The 20,903-nt window shown below is 36.2% G+C and overlaps 1 protein-coding gene and 1 long non-coding RNA gene across 7 annotated transcripts; one reads left to right on the top strand and one right to left on the bottom strand.

The window, feature by feature from the left end:
* Positions 1-1,155: 1,155 nt before the first annotated feature.
* On the bottom strand, positions 1,156-18,928 carry LOC111262627 (mpv17-like protein 2). 6 transcript variants are annotated; one of them, XM_022837025.2, is made up of 6 exons: positions 18,637-18,928; positions 17,849-18,029; positions 16,499-16,734; positions 15,764-16,049; positions 10,596-10,758; positions 6,548-6,688 (listed from the first exon to the last, which is right to left on the bottom strand). In XM_022837025.2, the coding sequence occupies exons 2-5, from the start codon at positions 18,021-18,023 to the stop codon at positions 10,619-10,621; spliced, it is 837 nt and encodes a 278-aa protein (XP_022692760.2). In that variant the 5' UTR covers positions 18,024-18,029; positions 18,637-18,928; the 3' UTR covers positions 6,548-6,688; positions 10,596-10,618. The 6 variants fall into 6 exon arrangements, with proteins under 6 accessions (XP_086825364.1, XP_086825365.1, XP_086825366.1 ...); XM_022837022.2 differs by having other exon boundaries at positions 6,553-6,688; positions 10,606-10,758; XM_086969238.1 differs by lacking the exons at positions 16,499-16,734; positions 17,849-18,029; positions 18,637-18,928 and adding exons at positions 1,156-1,547; positions 3,786-3,971 and having other exon boundaries at positions 6,406-6,688; positions 10,606-10,758; positions 15,764-15,903.
* Positions 17,778-20,433, top strand: LOC111262628 (uncharacterized). The gene is made up of 4 exons (XR_015311992.1): positions 17,778-17,792; positions 18,925-19,114; positions 20,065-20,194; positions 20,423-20,433. It is a non-coding gene; the product is annotated as an uncharacterized LOC111262628 (long non-coding RNA).
* The last annotated feature ends 470 nt before the right edge of the window (positions 20,434-20,903 follow it).

Raw genomic sequence — 20,903 nt, 5'->3', positions numbered from 1 at the left:
CTGCTTCGTCTATTAAAAAGCTACAATTGTCTGTAGTCAGTCGAATCGTTATTCTCAAATTCGTTCTATTATTCATATGATATTCGCACGGACCTTCCTTTGACATTATATGTTTTACCCTATAAGATGTTGAGATCGTAATGATTTTTGAGAAATGATTCACTCAGAGGCTTAATCTGCCCTTATAATGGAAATTAATAAAATTTTTAAAAACACTATACACTGTCTGTTTCACGCATGAAGCACTACACCTTCTAAAGCTATTATTAAAGCGTTAAGTGCAAGCCAACGCAACTGGATATACATCTAAGTAATCTGTTACGTAACTTCTTTGCTTGTATATCAAAAAACGTTTATCATAATATTTACTTGTTTTTTATACATACGAATATTGAGAAGATTGAAGCATTCAATAGAACCCACTAAACGGCGGTTCGCATTATCTTTTTATTAAGGTTATGGTTAGTGTGTAGAGTTTAGAGGTTAACTTATCGTTCCCTTGGTACTGCATCAATCATAGTCTTAGTAAATTGCCCATTCTTTGGTTGTATGAGTCAACAGATGTATAATTATTAATAAAATCTGCATGAAAGTAGTGAATCGTAATTTCAATTTGCTTTTAAAAACGGAATGAACAAAATGAAGAAACTGAAATACACAACAAAGTTCTGACGAATTGCCCAATCTTGCATAGATTTAAGGAGATAAAACTTTCTTTTAATCAACCCGTACTGCTGCTTAGCCGGAAAGTGGTAACAAACAAATATCTGTGTCAGATGAACAAATCTGAAAATGATGAAGATGAAAAAAAGAAAAAAAACGAAACAAAATAACGTGTATTTTCAAACAAATATATTTTAAAATCATATGTAATTTTACGCTTACTTCCTATGAGACATCTCTTTTGTTTACTAATAGTTTATTTCTAACTTTGAAGTGCAGTGTGTTAGTCACTACTCTAAACGCTTGCAAAAAATATCAATGCAATATGAATAAACTCTAAATTAAGCAAGCCTTTACTCACTCTTTCTTACACACTCCTATTCGAAAAATAATGATACTCTAACAATTCATCACTATTAGCAAAATGTTGGGCTGCCTAATTCAAGTTTTCAATATTGTTCCTTGATATTAACAACGACAACTTACTCTCTATAAAAGTATACGCGCCACTCAATTTTATTTTCTTTTATTCAGTCTTTTTGAACATGTAAAATTAAAATATGCGGCTTTTGTTTTCATATATTCTTGCCGGGAATAGGTCTGTTTGACAGTGCCTCAACCTGATTGGGAAGAACTAATTTAGCATTGCTGGCTAATTTTGGATGGTTCTTTTTGAATACCTGTCTCAGAGACGTTCTTGTAGACTATTTGTCTACTAAATTTACGCTGGTCGCGATATATGATATACGGAGTGAAGACGTCAAATCCAAATGAAATAACAGTGTCGAACACCACCCGATAACGCAATGGTAGGTAGTAAAAGTTAAACGTTTGCGCAAGTGGCCATATCAACCACTCGACTGTATATACGGTACTGCCTTTATCTGAAATAGAAAACAAACGTAACCACTAGTTCGTCAAAACCAAATGCTAGGTATTTCAGCATTCATACAAAACAAAACTCTAAACAACCTTTGTTCATTTTGATTTAAACGTGATTTGCATTTGTTGGCCATACTTCGCCTCACGCACACTTTCCAATTGTCACTCAATAGACAGAGTGTGTAACTCGAACCTCGCTCCTTTTGTTTTCGGCCTACCACGAATAAACGGATTTGTAAGATACAAAATCGTTCTATTAAAGCCTCCTCCCTTTTGCTACATTTTGTACCATTAGTGTCCTTCACATTTAAACTAAACGGGTTGCATGATAGAAGTAATTACAAATTCCACGAGCGCCCGCAAAATAGCACGCCCCATTTTCTTGGCTGCCAAGCTCAGGGGTGACTATGTTGTAGCTGGTCCGTTGCTTCCATTTTTTGGACGTTTCTTTCCAGTAGCGTCATGGTTGCTTCACCTTTCGTCAGTAACTACGTTGAGTTATTTCGAACTTTTTAATGGTTCCAGCCGGTTGCTGTTTTATCTGTCATTAGCAAAGGTAACATTATTTCGGTAAAAGATTGTCTATGACCGCGTATTCATGTATAGATTTAGAATTAAGTGACGATGAAATGTCACAGGTGTTTGCTATTCTACGCATCAAGGTTCGCTTGTCTGGCAATGAAAATCAATTGGTATCATTTCTCTCAAAACTGCTTTACCGGGCACTCGGCAGCCGTCCTTTCAACTGCGTTTAAATTCAGAAATCTAGCAACAAACAACTGAGGTGCGCGATCATGTGCTGGCCCTTTGAAGCTTCGAATTGGATGCATTTAATGATTATGCTAATGCCTTTTTGACTCGTATGAAAATGTACACCCAGCCTATTTTTCTTCAGCAAGCTCTGAAATCACAATGAAATTTCCGACTGCTAAATCGGGGCTGGCTCTAGAAACTGGCTGTGCTCGTTATAAATTATAAATATAAATAAATAAAAAATTTTGGAGACGTTTCCACTGTGTGGGAAGATTGTATGTAAAAAAAAAACAGTCTTATTGAAATTCACTAAATAGAAAGCATTGAACGTCTAAATGAAAAAACCACGTTCACTCACATTTCCCTGAGTTATTTTTTATGTGACTGGGACGAGCAAAAATTTTAGTAGATAAATACAAATCTTGCAATCAACGTACGAGAAAGTCATAATTTTTAAAGGCAAGTACGCTCAACTAAGTATCTACATAGTGAATGTAATAAAAAAAGCAATCTAAAACAACCCTTCCCCAAGAAAGGAACCAGAAAATTCATATAGAAATTATTGTTATTTAAATACGTTCTCATTATTTCATTTGTAATTTAGATGTGTTATTTCATTATTGTATATTTTCACATACATGTTGATCCATCGATTGCAATGCAATCACTTTTCAACGGAATATCTTGAAAATGACTGGACACCTTCAAGTACAACCTGTTTGCTCTTGTTTTCGTGTGATTCTTTTCATACTGCGCCGGCCATTACAGGCTGCATGAGTGCCTCTGTGATTGGCACACCAGTTTTTTTGGCGACACTTCTAAGGTAAGATTTAAGATTGACCTGTAAACCTGACGACTTCCCGCATGGCACATCAGTGACACGTTATCAGCCATTATTGCTTTTAACACAAGTCACGATTAACAACGCTTTGAGCACAGTGTTAAGATCGGTGGGCTTTAAGGTTAAATTGAAACCATGTGATTTACAAAAAAATTACCAAAGACGATTTGATGACCTTACAAGCAGAAATTAAGAACTGAACGAGCCTGTAGCATGGTACTTACCCCTTGCGGTTATTTATCTACCGACGCCATAAGTAAAGCTACGATAAAGGTTGACAATGCAATATGCCAACGCAAATAAGTGCACAATCGCCAGTTTATGTGCCCATTTATTTGAAGATTGCGTATTTTTCTTATTCGGATTTGAATCAACTGGAGTTTGAAGTAAAAGTTTTTGTACAGAAAAACGATACTGTATTTGCACATTTATCTACACTCACACAGTGTAAACGTAAACAGAGAGAACCATTACGTTGCGCTGACGGAATGCATCTGTTCGGTTTATATAGGCTTATACAGACAACCACAGTAACCAGATATAAACTACATATATGAAAACAGTAAATGCTTTATATTAGGCTTTATATATATGGCAGAACTATGTTTTGTTCAAATGTATGTGGTATACAAATTATCAAATTTACCTGTGAGTTCATGTTTAAATTTATCGTAGTTGGATCCGTCAAGGATGGCGAGTGTTCCAAAATATATGGTGAGACATATAGGCGAAAAGAGAATCTGATCGTAAAGAACCTTCTTGAGCACAACTTTTGCCGCTCTACTTTGCCACCAGCGATCTAAGAAGTTGTACCAGTAGTGGGTTACGATGCCTGCGATAAAAAGTAAAAGAATGCTTTTTAAACTTGTTGATTGAAAAAATTGCTAGGGGATTTTGTACCAATGAACATTCTGGAACTATACTGAACAGACGTCTATGCTCAACTAAAAATTTACCTAAGCTATTTTGTGCTACGGTAAAGAATTATGATCAACAATCTAACCTGTCAGGTTAAACTTCCAAAATTACTACTTAACGACGATAATTAATGACGGTAACAATAATCTTCATAAGCATACTAGCAGGTGTAAAAATATCTGCGCTATCTATGAAGGTGTTTTACGTGTGCCCTATAGAGTTTGAGTTAGACACCTCTGATTCCGCTGTTACCAACGCGTCAATCCTTCAGGCTATACTTGTTAACAAACAGACTGTTTAAGTCGCTTTTACCTGTTAACATGAGATGATACAAGATGCAGATTTTTGTTTGTCCTTGCAGTTAAACAGTAATATTTACGATTGTATGAAATTTACCGACTGTGTAGGCCAGGGGGGACTAAGTGTTTATACAGAAGAATCACACCAATCATGCAAAGAAACAAATCAACCCCAATAATAAATTCTTATAATAAAGAATAAAAAATTCGCAAAACAAAAATCTAAAAAGCCTAAAACAACATTGTTATGCTGTACACAATGACGATAAGTTCGATCCAGTATACAAAATCCCTGTTATCCCTGTTACCACTTACCCGCTTTGTGTCATTGCTTACCTATTTTTACCTACGTTGCACTTGTATAGTAATATATATTTTTAATATTTGCTTTCACGTTTTGCCTATCCCTGCCTTTCCTAGGATTTTATGTTTTTCTACGATCTCTTGCAACTTTTTCTGCAGCTATCAACGTATTCGAAAAGTATTGGAGACTTTTTAGATGGTCGCCTTCTCCTTTACTTTTGTTCTATTAGTTTAATCATCCAAGGAAGTTATCTCTCTTCAGAATGTGTACTGAAATGGTTTTTATCTCAATTCAAAATAAACGTTTCAAATGGAGAACATTTGCATTCACTGCATTTTATCTTTTACTGTTTTGGTAGCTTTCAATAAAGGATATAACCTATACGTCGTAGACCTCATGCCTGAAAGAATTACCTAAAGGTGGCTTGGTAAGTTCAATAACGGCATCTTGCTCGAAGCTATGGTTCCGTCCTGGTCGACTTACATAATCCCAGAGGAAATTTCACTTTTCTCCATTTCAAGAAAATTCGCGTTCAGTGGGGCTAGAAAGGCCCTGTACACTGGGAAATACTGAAGAAAGCTCGGCAAAATGTGTTTATGGCTTAATTGCATCGAGTAAAAAAGCCTGGCTAATAGTAAAGAAATATGGTAAAGGTCGCTAAAACCAGGCTGCAAAACCCTGAATGGGAAGTAGTTTTCTAGCTAGTTTATACTCTGGATATCGCTCTGTCGACTACTAGATTTTGCGAAAATAACGGCAAATTCGATTATAAACCATACTTTTAACAACTTAAAGTGTCGAAAATTTGCTGGGCACCAAATCCGAAGGAATCTAATCAGAAGAATTCGATATTGGAACAGGGCCGAAGGAAGTGACGACAAATATTTGGCTAATTTGTTGCTAAAATTCGAATGAACACTACGTTTTTATTAGACGGACAACTCGCCATTACCTTCTGAACAGTTCGATAAAATCGGCAAAACAGCCATTGAAAGGTATACGGCGTAACGTTTGAACGTCAAAAATACTTTAACCGGAACATTATTTTACTTTTTGGCCTTTTTTCTGATACGTTTTAGTATTGTGTCTGTACTCCAGTAACTAATTAACATTTTTTACAAAAACCGTTCTGATCTAATTTTCCTTCAAAGGCATACCTTCCACAGTACAGATCGATATATTATTTTTTTTTGATGCATACAGAAATTGATTGAATAATCATTCTATACATAAATCGTCATTATACCGAATTTCAGTTGCAGGAGGACGAGGACTCCAGAACTATTAGGCTGTGGGTGAGATCTATTTACGCTCGTTGGTTTGTAAAATGTTACCAGTTCTGCATATATGCATATATATTATTCAATCAATTTTTATATGCGTCAAAAATGCTGAAGAATTTGAATAAATTCATATAAATAATTCTCCACTAAGATAAAAAACCTAGAAAATATGTGATAGATACCAAAAGATTACTAGTGAATTACGCACTTTCTTAAATTAATTGAATATCGATTACTCTGTGTGTCTTTCTCTACTAAACTTTGTGAGATGACTGCCAACTAAACAAGGATAGAGTACTACAAAATTCAAGTGGAAGTCGGTACGAAGAGTTTCAACCCAAACAATTCAAAATACTATTCATAACAGTAGGAATGTATGTGTGTTGCTAGACCTAAAGCTCCAAACAGCTTATTTCTAGTCATAAGTGAAATTAATAGTGCCATAATATGTTAACAACTAACCGGTTGTGAAACCAGCAGCCCCCATGTGCATAGTCCGCTTGATGTGCAGCTTGTCTTGAAAACTGCAGGCTACTTCATAGTACTGCTGCACTCCGTCGCCCGCCAAGGCCATCGCCGTTGAAACGGCCACATTTGTCAACAGCAGATGCTGTCCAAACATTCGGTCACTAAACGTCCCCAGGCGACAACCCAACCCAAGCAAGAATTGCCGCATTGTTTCACACGAGCACTCACCTCGTCCACCAAACCAACAACCAGAATGTATCTCACCTATAACGCTTGCCTGAAATATCAGATTCAATTCAGTATTAAAGTATTCAGTCACTAGTTCCTTTCCTTATTTAACGCAAGTAAGAACTGCTGTATTTATTTTCTATTTTGTAAGCGTAGCAATTGCTAAATCAAAGAAAAACTAGATAGGATTATATAAACTTGCATAAATTACGAAAGATTATTAGGTATATTATAAAATATATAAACTAAGTACGTGTAGAAGTGATGTTTCAAAAGTGATAACAATCTATAAAACTCTTGTACAGAGAATAATGATTTGCCATCGAGTACTGTACTAAATTGAAGCTAAATACTATATGTAGAAACAACGCTACACGCGTTATAAGCAGTAATACCAACTCTTCAAACTCCATCCAAGAACGTTTTTTATCTACGAATGTAATTAATAAACATTTATATTTGGTACATTTTGGTACTTCTTTACATGTTTAGTATGTAGGCTGTACCACTGCTTTTTGAAGACAAAATGGTCACTATCAATACCGGTCAAAACTTTGTTGAACATTTGTTCTTTTGGTTATATGGTATCCTTGTTTTACACCAGCGTCTCTGTGAAGGGAAGGTAAATCTTGGTGTCGACCAATAGCTCATCATGAGATCATCAAGAGGTAAGTCTGATGGAGAATCAATGAGGCATTTAAACTCAAGCTTTGGCGGGCTGTTTGTCATAGCGAGCGTGCTCCGGTTCGCTATCCTTGGTACCAGAAGACAGCCAGTTGTTGCTACAACAAAGCTTATCATAACGGAACACAATTGCATCGTTTTTGCAATATGCGTAAAGATCATCTTCTATTCAATGTCTCCGCGCTGAACAAAAAATAATTTGTTTTTAAAACTTTACATTTGTTGTCAACCTGAAATTTAATTCTGTTAAAATTTCTCGAATAAAACTTACCCCGACGATATCTTTACACGTTCACACTTTATATCGGTAGATGCGTGGTTGAATGATATTTGCAGTATTTTTAAGCACTAACTAGTGAGTAACAATCCCGAATTTTAGGGAGAATCAGGGTGAATGGTCGTTATATTAAATAAACATAATTCTCACGAACAACACTCTTAGCACGTGAAAAAAATTCGTGAAATCTTTTTATTTAGATACAATAAAAAATATTCTTTTAACCCCCAGATTTAAGTAGCCACAGCGTATCTAACAGACTATCGTTGCTGTCGAAATTTAGCAACTTTACATACCTAAGAATAAAAATTAATGTCTACGCGAGGTGAAGCACACAAACAAGGCGCTAGTAAGGATAAATGGATTCCAAAGTCTTCTACTCACCGATAAACTCAAAGCTATCACATTGTTTCTAATCTAAAACAAGTCTGTACTGAGCCTAAAAAGAAAGTATTAATGTATATTAAAAAAACTGATTTCAGAACGTTCCCGTAACGATACCAAGGTACCAAACACACGGACATGTAAAATGGTCTAGGTCTGTAGCACTCTGTAGCAATGCCTCGCGTAAACCGAACGTAGAGCTCGATAATATTTATCGTTCAATCGGCATTACTTGCACTTTAATTTAGGTTTTTTTGAGAGTCCGTAATTAACGAATACAAAGGATTCTGAATCTCGCTGGTACTAAACTTTTTCTAATATGGTAGTGCTTAGGTATATACTGTCATGCAAAAGAGAAATCGTTCCAAATGGTAAATTATTATAACGCTAACCGTGACTTTCATATCGTCAAGAATGTAGAAGAAATCGTCCCGGGGAATGTTTTTGCCCGTATAAAATAATTGCTATAAAAAAAAAAACTGAAAACGGCCATTATGACCTCATGCCGAATTGTCGGAAAAAAAAATATCCGTGCGAAACAATATACGTGCGTAATGATATAGCAAACAAATTGTTTTGAACTTTAGATCCGGAACTGGATCAGAACGGCTACCAAACTGCTGCGGAACAAACGTGGTTACTCGAAGAATTATAAGCCCTTATGTTTAGCAAAACATTGCTACCGAATCATTGCAGAAATTACTATTCCAGTTAGTTCTACGTAGTTGGTACCATGCAACCTCCATGTTTCGTGTGGTATTGATATTGTTCGAACCGGTAGTCCTTTCTTAGTTTATTCTTTTGTCCTTGCCCATTACACGATGATGGCACGCTAACAGATTAAAAGTTGAACACAAATTCTCCACAGAAGGTCTTGTTAAATATCTGTGCGAATGTCGGAATTCGAACACACAATTTATAAAAACAGACCTATGATATCAGCCTCACTATCGTCCAAATTATAGTCAGCGTTAGTTTGTATCGCTTTTAGCAAGATATTGTATACAATTATGCCTTTCCTGTAATTTTAGGTTTCGGACCTAAAATTATTGTTAAATCGTTGCGCGGTAATGTGATCTAAGCTTGATAAGCCCCTACGATGTTTGAAAATATTGCTATATATTTTTGAAAAGTACTATACATTTATCAATACGTAAAGCCCCGCCCTTGCTGCAGAAAAGGAATCTCTGCTACACAACCACTGCAGTTCAATTGTCTTTTTCATTTTTGAAATTGCGATGGCTTAAAATGCACACATGCTTTGCAGTGAATTGCATGATCGGATCTTGAAAACTAGTTTGATTCTCAAGTATCTATATCAAGTATACAGACACTAAACTTCTAAACAAGTCTTACTATATACGTTTGAAAGATGATGGTACAAACTAGTCACGGGGCTGTAGAAATATGACCTGTGTTTCACGCTTAATAAACGTATATTGTAAGTCTGTATAGAGACGCATAGCTAAACTGCACGATATGATAAAACTTTTCTAGAAACTACTTTTCTAGAAATAGCTGGTCGATTTATGTTTTTTTTACTTCTTAAGAAAGTCGTAAAAAGAAGCTGCATTGTTTATCTGACAGTCTAATTCCAGTGCGATAACGTACACGGGCCCCAACGTATTTAAAGAAACCAAATTACGAAAGCTGAAGCTCGGTATGTTCAAATGTCAGATGTGCAAAAATTAGTGCAAAATATTTAAATAATTTAAGTAACATTTATTATACAAAAATCGTTGATATTCATAACATGATGCAATTTATGTAATTAAAGGTTATATGGTCTCAAAACTGCAGAATCATATACTTAACTACTGTGGTACTAAATCAGAAGAGCGGTCAGTGTACTTACTTAAAAGAGAAGATTTTTGTCAGTGAAATGCGTGTGTTGTATAAAAAGATACAACCATTTGCTACAATAGATAGCACAGTACTTTGTTAGGGAATATAGATAAACTTAGCGATTTCTCTTAACCACTTTTCAGAAAGCAGACTAAGAAGTTCACCCAGAGAAAGGGAACTGAAAGGCACATAACTACTTATCTATTTTTTACGTAGAACGTTACTGACTTGTATAGAATTGGTGTTAGGTTAGAGCCCTTGCAGGCGAAAGAATTATTAATTAACGCGACACTTACCATTTGTTCTTCATATTGTTAGATTAAACGGCAATGATCTGATGAGCAACATTAATATAACACTTTGTCTTAAGCGTACCATAGCTGGTATCAACTAAATATTTCAGGATAGAGTGAGTAAAAAAGGCATGATGAGCTCAACCGGTGGCACACAACTTTTCATTTACGTATTGGCATATATACTTTTCCATACGAGAGTGTCCAAGTTTGAACTCACTTACTCACGGGCGTACAGGACGTCTTCACGAAAATTAAGAACTGTAAGCTATTAAAACCTATTATTTTTGAATATAAGGGTCAGATGAGAGGCGTACGCGCTAAAATATTGATTACCAATCGACAGCCATTAAACCAAGCTGTGGCAGAAAGCAGTCGCTTTCTGGAACGGTGATGCGCAAGGCTAAGCAAGAGATGAACGAATTACGACTGAACCCTATCTACAACACCTAAGTTGTTTATCAATATTTTACCAAGACATACGGTCCGCTTCTTTTTATTGTATTCCGAAGAGTTCATAAAACGCAAATTTCAGATCTCGAGCTTCAAGGTAGTTCAAAAACACTCCCAGGTCCATGTGCAGCCTTTTTCCAGCACCTTGATTAGCTTTGTTGCACGTTAACTCCTTGAAAACACCTACAATGTTAGAAATTAAAAAATTGGATTTAAAATGTTTCAATAATAGAATAATTTGTAGTAGCACAAGCATACTAAAACATGTGGAAATGTTAGTGGATCGGTATTGACCAGGGCTTTGCGACGATACTATGCATTATATTTAGGAACCCAGTCGATCGTGCTGATGACTGTTAACGTTACACTAATATCAGAGTTTTTATTAGCCTATTAGAGGGATTAAACATTGCAAATTCGATATTATCGTACAAGCTAATGATTGAATTAAGCTAACAACTTATTCTTTTTAGTTTATATCTAATAGATAATAACTTCGTAAGTCAATGCTTTCGTTCGAGCTACTTCCTAGTAGAAAATATTTCGCCATATGTACCGCAAAGCTACGCTTAGCCGCCGTACTCATCATTACATTCTTTGCTCGTAATATACTAGAAATGGGTTCTAAACTTGTCACGCTGTATGGGCGCAAAGGTTTCAGCCCCCAAATAACACTCGAACAGAAACGTAGTTTCCCACGCGAAACGAGCTTTTCTAACTGTTTATGCAGCAAGCTAATAACAAATATTTCTAAAACATGAGTGACAAAAATTAAGCTTAAGTTGGGAAGGATGCCTGGCTCCGGTTGACAAGCTGAAAATACGTGATAAATTTATGGTCGTGCATAAAAAAGATGTCTCATAAACGAAGGTCTTCGAAAATCATATCCGTGATCAAAGACTAGAACGTACCCCAAGAGGACAAGTTTTATAACGCACACCAAAAAGCGCCTCCGCAAAGCTCTGTTAGTAATTTCCTCAACGAAAAACCTTCCAACTATCACTAGCATTTCATGTAATCGATCTAGGGAATGGGGTTAGTTGCAAGTTTAGTTCGAAACTTTTTCTCGTCGGCTAGCCATTGTTAAAATAACCGACTGCGGTCAAACCTGCGTAGCTCTAAAAGAGTATTAGTGGATACATAAATGCGGCCAGAGCAAGCCTGGTATTTGTAAGCCTTATGACAAGCTTCTTCTCTTTTCTAAAAAACGGCAGAGATAAGGACACAAACGTAAACAAGAGCCTGCTTAGAAGAGCTTAAAAACTATTAACCCGATATTAAAAACAAAGAAAAGTGCAAGGCAGGTGGGTACCGCTATTAGATATGGTCGGTAAACTCCACATTGAGGGGAGTAACTACACATGAGGCTCAGTATCCTTAAACATATTGCTCATAAATCGCCTAGAGAACAGTTACTGTTGTAGCTGACGAGCAACAAAAACCGATATGTATCACGTATTTTCTTCAGCATGGTTTAAAAGAGGATCCACAATGTAGATACAATGCATATACACGATGCAAAGACGATGTATATATAGTAAGACCGGACTTCACACAGAGCAATCAATCTGTGTCAGCCTGAATAAAGGCTTCTCAAGTCCAATAAGGTCGAACAAGTACCAGCATATTGCAACTTCTTAAGCGATTCAACGAGGCCAATTTTTAAATGGTCTCGTCGAAAAATTAAAGTAATTCTACTTAGTATGCTTCCATAACGTTAAGTTCTGCCAAGTATTTCTAAAGAAATAACAACGAAAAAGTAGCATTTTTGATAGAATATATTACTGGAATAAGGATGCTGCTACTAAAGTTATGAAAATATAGAAATTAACCACATTATAAGGTGTTTTTGTTCAATACTATGGAGGTTAGATATTCACAAAACGTGCATCTGGAATATGCTTTAAGAGCTTGGATTCTGTGGATTCGTTGACTGCATTAGTTGAGCATGTATCCTAATTTGCAGAATACTCTTCCCAAATCTGCAGAGTCATCTTCAACCCTTTTTCTTCTTTTCAAAAATCCTTGTTACTACAGTTTTTTTTTTCATTCTTAATTCTCATAACTCTTTCCAGACATACTTGTTTGCGCTCCCACTCTGCCTGGGAGGGGAGCATTTTAGCGACCATTTTCTTAACCGTAAAAGTCTGAGTTCTGCAAATGCCTGATCGGGTCCTATTTGTTCTAGTGCTGCGCATCGCTCTTCCATGTAATCCTAGTTTCCGTCGGCCATGAAGTGCACGTATCCGGCCAGATGTTTTTTATTTAAATTGCAAAGATTTAAAGCTATTTATGTCCAGTTCCTGTACCAGTCTACTCCCGAACCCTCTTCAATCATATGACACTTCTCTCAATCGTAAGGCCCTCTCGCATGGCTTGCGTCTCACCAGGAGAACTGACTCACACTTATGTGGCGTGATTACAAAGCGATTGTCAATCACCTAGCTGTCTATTTCGGCGAGGGCAGCATTTGCTGTTAGCTCCAATGAATCCTGCGTACGAGCTTCCATGAGCAAGACCAGGTCCTGGGCATACGCGATTAAGTAAGCGTCACTCAGCATGCTTGATGTTGAGGGCACGTCACTATAACGAAGGTTTCTTCTGTTGGATCGACTTAGCCGAGACTGGCATGTAAATGCCTTTGATTAACAGCAACCTGTTCTTCAGATGTAACGAAAAGAAGCCGTCTTAAGTACGACGAGATCTTTATTTTCCACATCCAACAATAGAAGAACCAAAAACTATCGCGTTCTGAGCGACTGCCGTCTGTCCTCAGATGCAATTTACAAGATTCTCTTAGCCGGCCTGAATATGGCTCTTTCTTCCAAACCTGTTTCTTCTCTCGTTTTCAAACTGAAACTATTTTCCCTAATTTATATACTGCTATATTTTCTATAACTTTCAAGAGGCTGACCGGACAACAAGGAGATGATCCTTAATCAATTGTTTTGCTACGGTGAGAGATCAAGTTCCGCATTATATCCAAAACTGCCTTGAAAAATTGCCGAAAACGAACTATGGCGAGAGTCATAGGGCTAATTTCGCGTTGTCTATAATACGTGTATCAGTTAAAATCCTTAGCGATATCATACAAATATTGTTGTGTCACGTGCCGAATGTCGAATATATTACGACTGTACAGTGTGGTGCAGTATTAAATGTTGAAGTTACGCTTTTGAAGATTTAGTTCTCAAGTATGCGATGCTTTTTAACTGAAATTACTTTGACCGATTTTACTCAAGGAACAACCAGCTGCTGTTTTGAAAAATCCATACCCTTCTATAAGTAGATCCAGACCGTTATTCGTGATAGTATGCACTAGTATCTCTGTTCGTTTTTCAGGCTAACTCTTTTAAGGCTTTTGGCTAATTCTTTTGAGATTTTTTTCACGCGTCGTTATTAAAACAGAATAAACGAACGCACCTTTTGCCAAAGTTTCTGCTCTTTGGCAATTTAGCGAAAAAGATAAAGGCTGCCAATACATTTGAAAAAGTGATCAACAAGAAATTTACTAATTAGCAAAATAACAAAATATTTGCACTTTATAGCTAAGATTCAACAAAGCTTGACGGCTAAAAAGTTTAAGTGGCTCGCAACCACATGAACTCTGTGTGACGAGTGCCAATATGTTTTGTCTTGGGATAACGATGGATCCTATAACAGAACGTAGCATATTAATAAGGAATATAGGGCACTAATTATCTAGCTAGGCTGAATATACCCGTTCGACTGATATATATATATATATAAATTACTCCACAGTGATATGATTTTGTTTAGAGAAGCAGCGCTTTATTTTAAATAATTATTTATGCCATCATGAGCACTCTATGCTCATACCACTTCATCGCAGGCCTTTCGTACTACGATAAAGACATATCTTCATAAATAAGATCAACAAAAAAAAAAAAAACTTTTTTTAAATAACACGCAGCAGCCTCGTAGAATGTTACTAATATTCCCAGCCGGATTTCATCAAACTCTAATGCAAAGATTTATTAGACGCACGATATTAAAGAATGGTCTACTTCGTAGCCAACTTTATCTAAACATCCTTAATTAAATGTATTAAAATGTGCATGCTTGCGTTTGATACAAATGAGATTGAGCGTGTTGAGTAGTGTCTTATCAGGAGTAACTTCGCCACCCTAAATCAAGCTCTTCTGTAACGCACAAACCATCTAAAGTTAAAACGTTTTGTTTTATCGTTCTCTCTCTCTCTCTCTCTCACTCTATGTATATATATAGATAGAGTACTCTATATATATATATATACAAATTTGCATGCGCCCAACCCGATTAGAACCGGAAACATTCTGGTCTCAAGTTCAGGACGCTACCGCTTACTCTATCTTGCGACCAATTTAAAGGCAGCATATTGATGCTAGAAAATTAGATTATAAACGAACGGCCGGCCGACATGTTAAATCAATCTATAAAAGAATTACCTATTATTTTCTGCCTTTTAATTAACCGGACCCACTGAACAATCAGTTTTTGATTTATTTTATGTTCGGGAGGCATGTATCATCAATCATTCATCAGTATATACTAACGAGTGGCATGACAAACAAATGCTGATGGCGGCTTTGGCAAAAGTAAATGCTCAGCCATTTCAAACAGCCGTCCCGTATCTTAGTAGCCAATCTCAGATGTTGAAACCACGCTTCAAAATATGAAAAATTAACTAAAGGTATTTTCTGCAGCCCCGTTCCATTTATATTTGTTTTAAAGTTGCGTGGATCAAGAAGTCGATACCTTTTACATCTTTTATATATGAAAAACCAGAGATAGCGTAGAGGTAACGCAACAGCAGCCAGCGAGGTTCTACATCACGTATTTATAAAAAATATATAAGAAGCCTTTGAGGTTTGATTGTTTATTTCCCGTAAATGAAATATTCAAACCGGGTATTTGAAATTTAAAAAATTGCTTTATCCATATAAATCATGCTAAATATATATGTCTATATTAAAAATACAACAAAGTTGACAAACGATTGAAAGAGGTTTGTGGAACATCCCGAGAGAATGAACTCCGAATATACATTCCAAATAAATGAATGACATCTAATATATTACTAAGGTGAAAGCATTTTTGTCTTTTTTTTTAGTAATTAATTTTAATTTAATTATTTTTTTTAAAGTTTATTCGTTTGGCAGGTTATGAAAGCAAAAATCAGCCTTACCATTAAATCGAAAATGTTTGCCACATTTTTCTTCAAACTTAACTCCGATTTTCCGCCAGTTCCAGCTTTTTATGATTGCTATCGCTTGAGCGCACTCGTTCGGATCGCCTTCAAGGCAAATTACGCCCGGCTTTCCAGGCAGGCAAAAACCACCAAGTGATCTTTCTAGACTCAGTTCAACTAGTTTTCGCCTCTTGACCTTGTCATATATGTGATGCGAAAGTAACCACACACGATACGATTCAACAGGCGTGTCTCTAGAATTTTGAGCACTGAAAGTAGGACCCTAAGCCACAAATAAATCAAGCATATGTTGCATTATGTTAAATATCAGTGTTTATCGCTTTTACGTCAAACAGGGTCTGTGGTACATATACATCATTAGTTTCGTACTTGATTGTATTAGCATTTAAATGCCTGGGCTTTTCGTAAGTAACCCCGTACTGAAAACTAAAACTCCTCTAAAAACGACTATAAGTTATGTTCAAGTGCTCTATTTTGATCTATCTTAATTCAATCATGCAAGGAAATTTTACATACTGTATTAAAGATTGTTCTAAACAAAGAATTTTAATTTTAGAAAGCAGGCTATACCTGCTATACCATAGACCGCAAAGAAAACGGCGGAAGAATAATTGGTTGACGGATCAAACAGCATTATTTTACCTAAGTTCTATTTTTTTTAGACAAAAACTTTACACATAGATAGTTCAGAGTTTAATCTACATTTATCACCTGATCAGGCAAGTCACCATCCGGATTTTCAGCGCACTTTGTATTGACGTAGTCGATGATGAATGATATGCAGTAGGTTCCTGGTTCGTGTTGCTCGCATATTAAATTAACAAACTCTTGAAGATCCCTATTATTAACTCGAGAGTTAATACTACGAACTGATGCTCTAAGCCGCAGCTCGGAGTTCGGGTAAGTGTGAGGTAGGGTAACTTCGACCTCAACAGGAGGGCTTTTATCTAAAGAGATAAAAGTGAGCATTGTTATCAGTATAAATTAAATGAAAGACCCACTAAAAATTGGAACGGCCAATCGTGTTTAATAAGTTTGGTCAAATATAAATATAAAGTGGGTTTTGTCACATGTTTTAACTATGTAATGAGGACTACTTGCAGGGGTAAAACAAATAGACGTAAAAGGTAAATGCTTTGGGTGTTCTCGACACGCGGCATCTGTGCCCATTACTATACAATAGTCAGCAACTTTCACACCTAATTTATGAAACTGGGAGTCGTACTTCTTGCAACAGAGTAAATACCAGAATGATATGAACCTCGACGGACCAAAAATTTTATTGTATCTTTTATCTGTCGACAGAAACGGATGGTTAACTTTACGACTTATCAGTGCCTGAGGTTAAAAACTCATACGTTAACAATAAAATGGCGCAAAGTACGTTAGAGCAATACCTCTTTGGGCCAGAAGGCGGTCTTTACCATGCGGCGTCGACTTAAGTTTTCATATCTAAACCCCCTTAAATCCACTTATACTGAGTTACATTTTCATTTTAAAGTAGGCAACAAAAAAGCTAAAAGTAGACAACTCTACAATACAGTGTACTCCGTACAGACTAGGTAATTGAATTACCTGAATATAGGTTATCGTAGCTTTAAAGAGTCTTATTGCGCAGTTACTAGGTAAATATGCGAGAAAAAATCTTTTAAGATTTTAAAAATTTAGAAATCTTTTAAACAAACGAAGAGGTCGTACTTAAAATTGATACGTTGTCTTTATAGTATGTGTACTAATTACGCTCGCCGGATTTCAATAGCTTAATAGTAATGATAGATATCTGTTAAGCGTATTTATATATCTTTTACTTTGTTATTGTAGCCTAACGACGTAACTTCCTTTATTCATACAGATAATATTGCTCGTGAAATTTCCATAGATAACGAAATGGGTAAGAGGATTTGAATAATACACACTTTCGTGAGAACTTTTTAATGCTACGCATTTTTCAAGAGGGGACAAGGTCGATAACGTATGGTGAAGATTGGCTAACGATCGCATAAAGGTTTGTAAATAAACTACATAATAATAATGAATGAACCAAATTTCAACATGTATTACCTTTAGCGAGAATCACGCACGTCAGTTGATTATGGACATCGTCTAGTTCGCCATTAACGAAGGCTTGAAATTCCTCACACACACTGTGAGGTGATAGCTTAACGAAGCCATACAGGTTTTCGAGAAATACGATTTCATTTAGTTGCGCCTTAATGTTTTCACGAACACATATCATTACAAGCTAAAACAGAAAAAAAAGGTCTTACAAGCTTCCGCAGTAACATACAAAATCAATGCTAGGACATTGTCTAACGTAAGATGGTAGAGCACCCTGACGTGATCGAACTACTAGCGGGGCTGTCAAAAATACGTAGTTTTATAGATATACGTAGAAATTGAAAATTGACTGAGCAGATAACAGAGGTATGAAAGTATTCAAAAAGCATTCCCAGAAGAGTACCTTGTTATCTAAAATAATTGTTCAGCAAAATTATACTATGATACAAAAGAACTGAAGCCAAAAGTTTTCATTACGACTATATTAATCAGACGATGCTGAAATCTCAATTATTTGAAGACAACTAAATATCATAAACGTTATAATTTAAGAATTGGACAAACAACGGTGTGTTAGCGTGAAACATCTAGTGTATCCTATATTTTAAAAAACAAGTAGAAAAAAAAAATATGCTAGACTAACAGGACTAAATGGCGAATAATGTAACGTGTCGCCACTAAAAGTTCGATTACTCTAAGAAATACGAGTGTTGAAATGCCAGGAGCGCCGGTCATTTAAGATTTTTAGGATTAAGCTACTATCTTTTATATGAAAATGTTGATCTTCTCACCTGTGATTGGAAGTAAGTGAAAATTATATTGGGAATTTGAGTTCACGAAAATCTGCGCGAGATGGTGCTCAATCCGGTAAGTAGTCACGTTTGACCAGTAGATACCAAATCCTACATTTGCACGTCAAGAACGCTGCTGCGAAATACAACGCGATATATCCAAAATTAGTAGATATGGAATCTTATCGTTGGTCAAAAAAAATTGCGTTTCAATAGAGAATTAGCAGAACTTTGAAAGACGGTGGTAGAGCGCAACTAAACACCATTTCGAATATCCATCACTTAAAGGCCTCCCGATGAAAGAACGGCTTAAAGGACACATCGGCCAACTGGTGCCATCGTTGTTTTTCCGCAAAGTCGAGCACATCATTGGTGCGCGTGTGCAGCCTGCGTCCATGATTGTTGTTCCGATAATTCACGTAACGACTGTATTGAATTGTTGACTGAAGGTACATCTTTACGTTTCGGGAGAGCTAAGGTAAATATTTTCTAAGATATAGAAGATCGGATGCACACATAGCAGCACAGGCTCGAGGACGCAAATATTAATAACAGAATTAGCTTGGCTGTGTTATTTATGCAAAGTTTGTAAATGGTTGCATGTGATAAGTAACGCAGATGTCTTACATCTCGTGGGTAAAGGTATTAGATAGACCCATAAAGAAACGTAGCGAATGGTAACAAGTATAAGAAACAACGATTAAATGCGATTTTTTCAAATAGCTTATATATAAGCTATTAAGTTTATAATAATTTAATGTACTAATCTCAAATGCAAAGCGGAGCAGGATGATTGCTGTTTGGCGCAAAGAGTGCAGTTTATAATCATTACTTACGCACTAAACTAATAACGTCAAAATGATAAATGTTCTTGTACTTTATTCAACTTTGGTTAAGTTTGATGATATGATTTTATAGTAATTTAATCACTCGAAATAATGAAATACTGGTTTGAGCAGTTTTCAGCCCGCTTCTTAAAGCCTACTTCAAAGTGATTATAGTGAACTTACAAATTGCATTTATGGTCGATTCCAGTGGGCGTTTTTAATTAGTTGACTATCTTCATATTCGCCGAACTTTCTATTTTTAGTGACATTTTATTTAAGAAACAAGTTTAAGTATTGGCGTTAATTTCCCTTTGGTTAACTTTAAAGCTAGAACTAGAGCTTAAGTAACCAAAAGCCAATGTGAAATCTCGTTTCAGCACAAAGTTGACATTATCGACGGAACTCAACAATTTTAAATAAACCCGCTTTCATGATAAGCAAAGAGTTGGCTCAAAAACAGCCGCAATAAACGCGCAAGTATACTAAATTGCAATGTAGTGTGAACGTATCATAATTTATGTTCTGTTTAGCAGATTCCGGATGTCATAAACCAGGATGTCGTTAGCTGGGACTTTGACACGTTTGCTTGCGTCTCCATTAGCCAGGTTGGTGACTCCTCCGAATCTCCTATGCAATTCAACATCGTTGCAGCAAGTGAGGACATTTAAAGATGTGGACGTACTCGCCAAACGGTGCAAGGACTGTTACTTCCATAAAGACGACTACAGATGGTTAGTACGATGTTCTTAGGTTTCTTTATTTATGTCACTGACTGAACTCGAAGCAGCAAAATGTGTACACCTTAATAGACCTTAGGACCCCTGCTTCGAGTTGCGCTAATGATAAATATTTAATTTGTATAAATAAAAGATGTGTGCAAGTACATATACAACAACAGCAGAATTCAACTAATATAAGTCAGTTCCATGTTACGATGATGATTTTATTAACGTACACAGGTACGTATTGTGTCGTACGCACGGTCGTCACAAGCAACGTCAGCGAATACCAGATGTCAGGAGCTTTTGGATTGTCACACATCGCACACACGGGCCGCGTAAAAGATTCGAGTAAATTTTATCTATGACATTTTTACGAGTTACGCTCAATACTACTAATAAAAATAATTTATCATTATAAGTCTTTGTAGCAAAGAAACAATGTACTGTGTATTGAACTTATACTCGAAACTGCTATTTTTAAACATTGCTTTAATTCGCTAAACAAGATAAATAATACAGGCACAATTTGAAGGCAACTTTACTTTCAAATAGAGCTCGTGTGTTACACTAAACCGTAAAACTGCAGTGATAGCGTGACATAGCGAAGAAAGCCTGTCGTAAAATAGTGATATTGGATCTGTTACTGAAATCCCTGCAGTTACGTCTGTGAAGACGCAGGCATAGGATACCGAGTTCTATAATGTTCTAACCTTGATTC

This window comes from Varroa jacobsoni, unplaced genomic scaffold (assembly GCF_002532875.2).
Source record: "Varroa jacobsoni isolate VJ856 unplaced genomic scaffold, vjacob_1.0 scaffold_684, whole genome shotgun sequence".
Taxonomy (NCBI): domain Eukaryota; kingdom Metazoa; phylum Arthropoda; class Arachnida; order Mesostigmata; family Varroidae; genus Varroa; species Varroa jacobsoni.
Note: the sequence above shows the minus strand (reverse complement) of the source record. Positions and strands in the feature narration are given on the sequence as shown.

Coding starts and splice junctions, on each gene's coding strand:
- LOC111262627 (XM_022837025.2), bottom strand. CDS start 18,023: ATGATATGTGTTCGTGAAAACATTAAGGCGCAACTAAATGAAATCGTA. Junction 16,050..16,498: donor ATGGTGACTTGCCTGATCAG/GTGATAAATGTA, acceptor TTTGTGGCTTAG/GGTCCTACTTTCAGTGCTCA. Junction 10,759..15,763: donor CAAACATTTTCGATTTAATG/GTAAGGCTGATT, acceptor CTAACATTGTAG/GTGTTTTCAAGGAGTTAACG.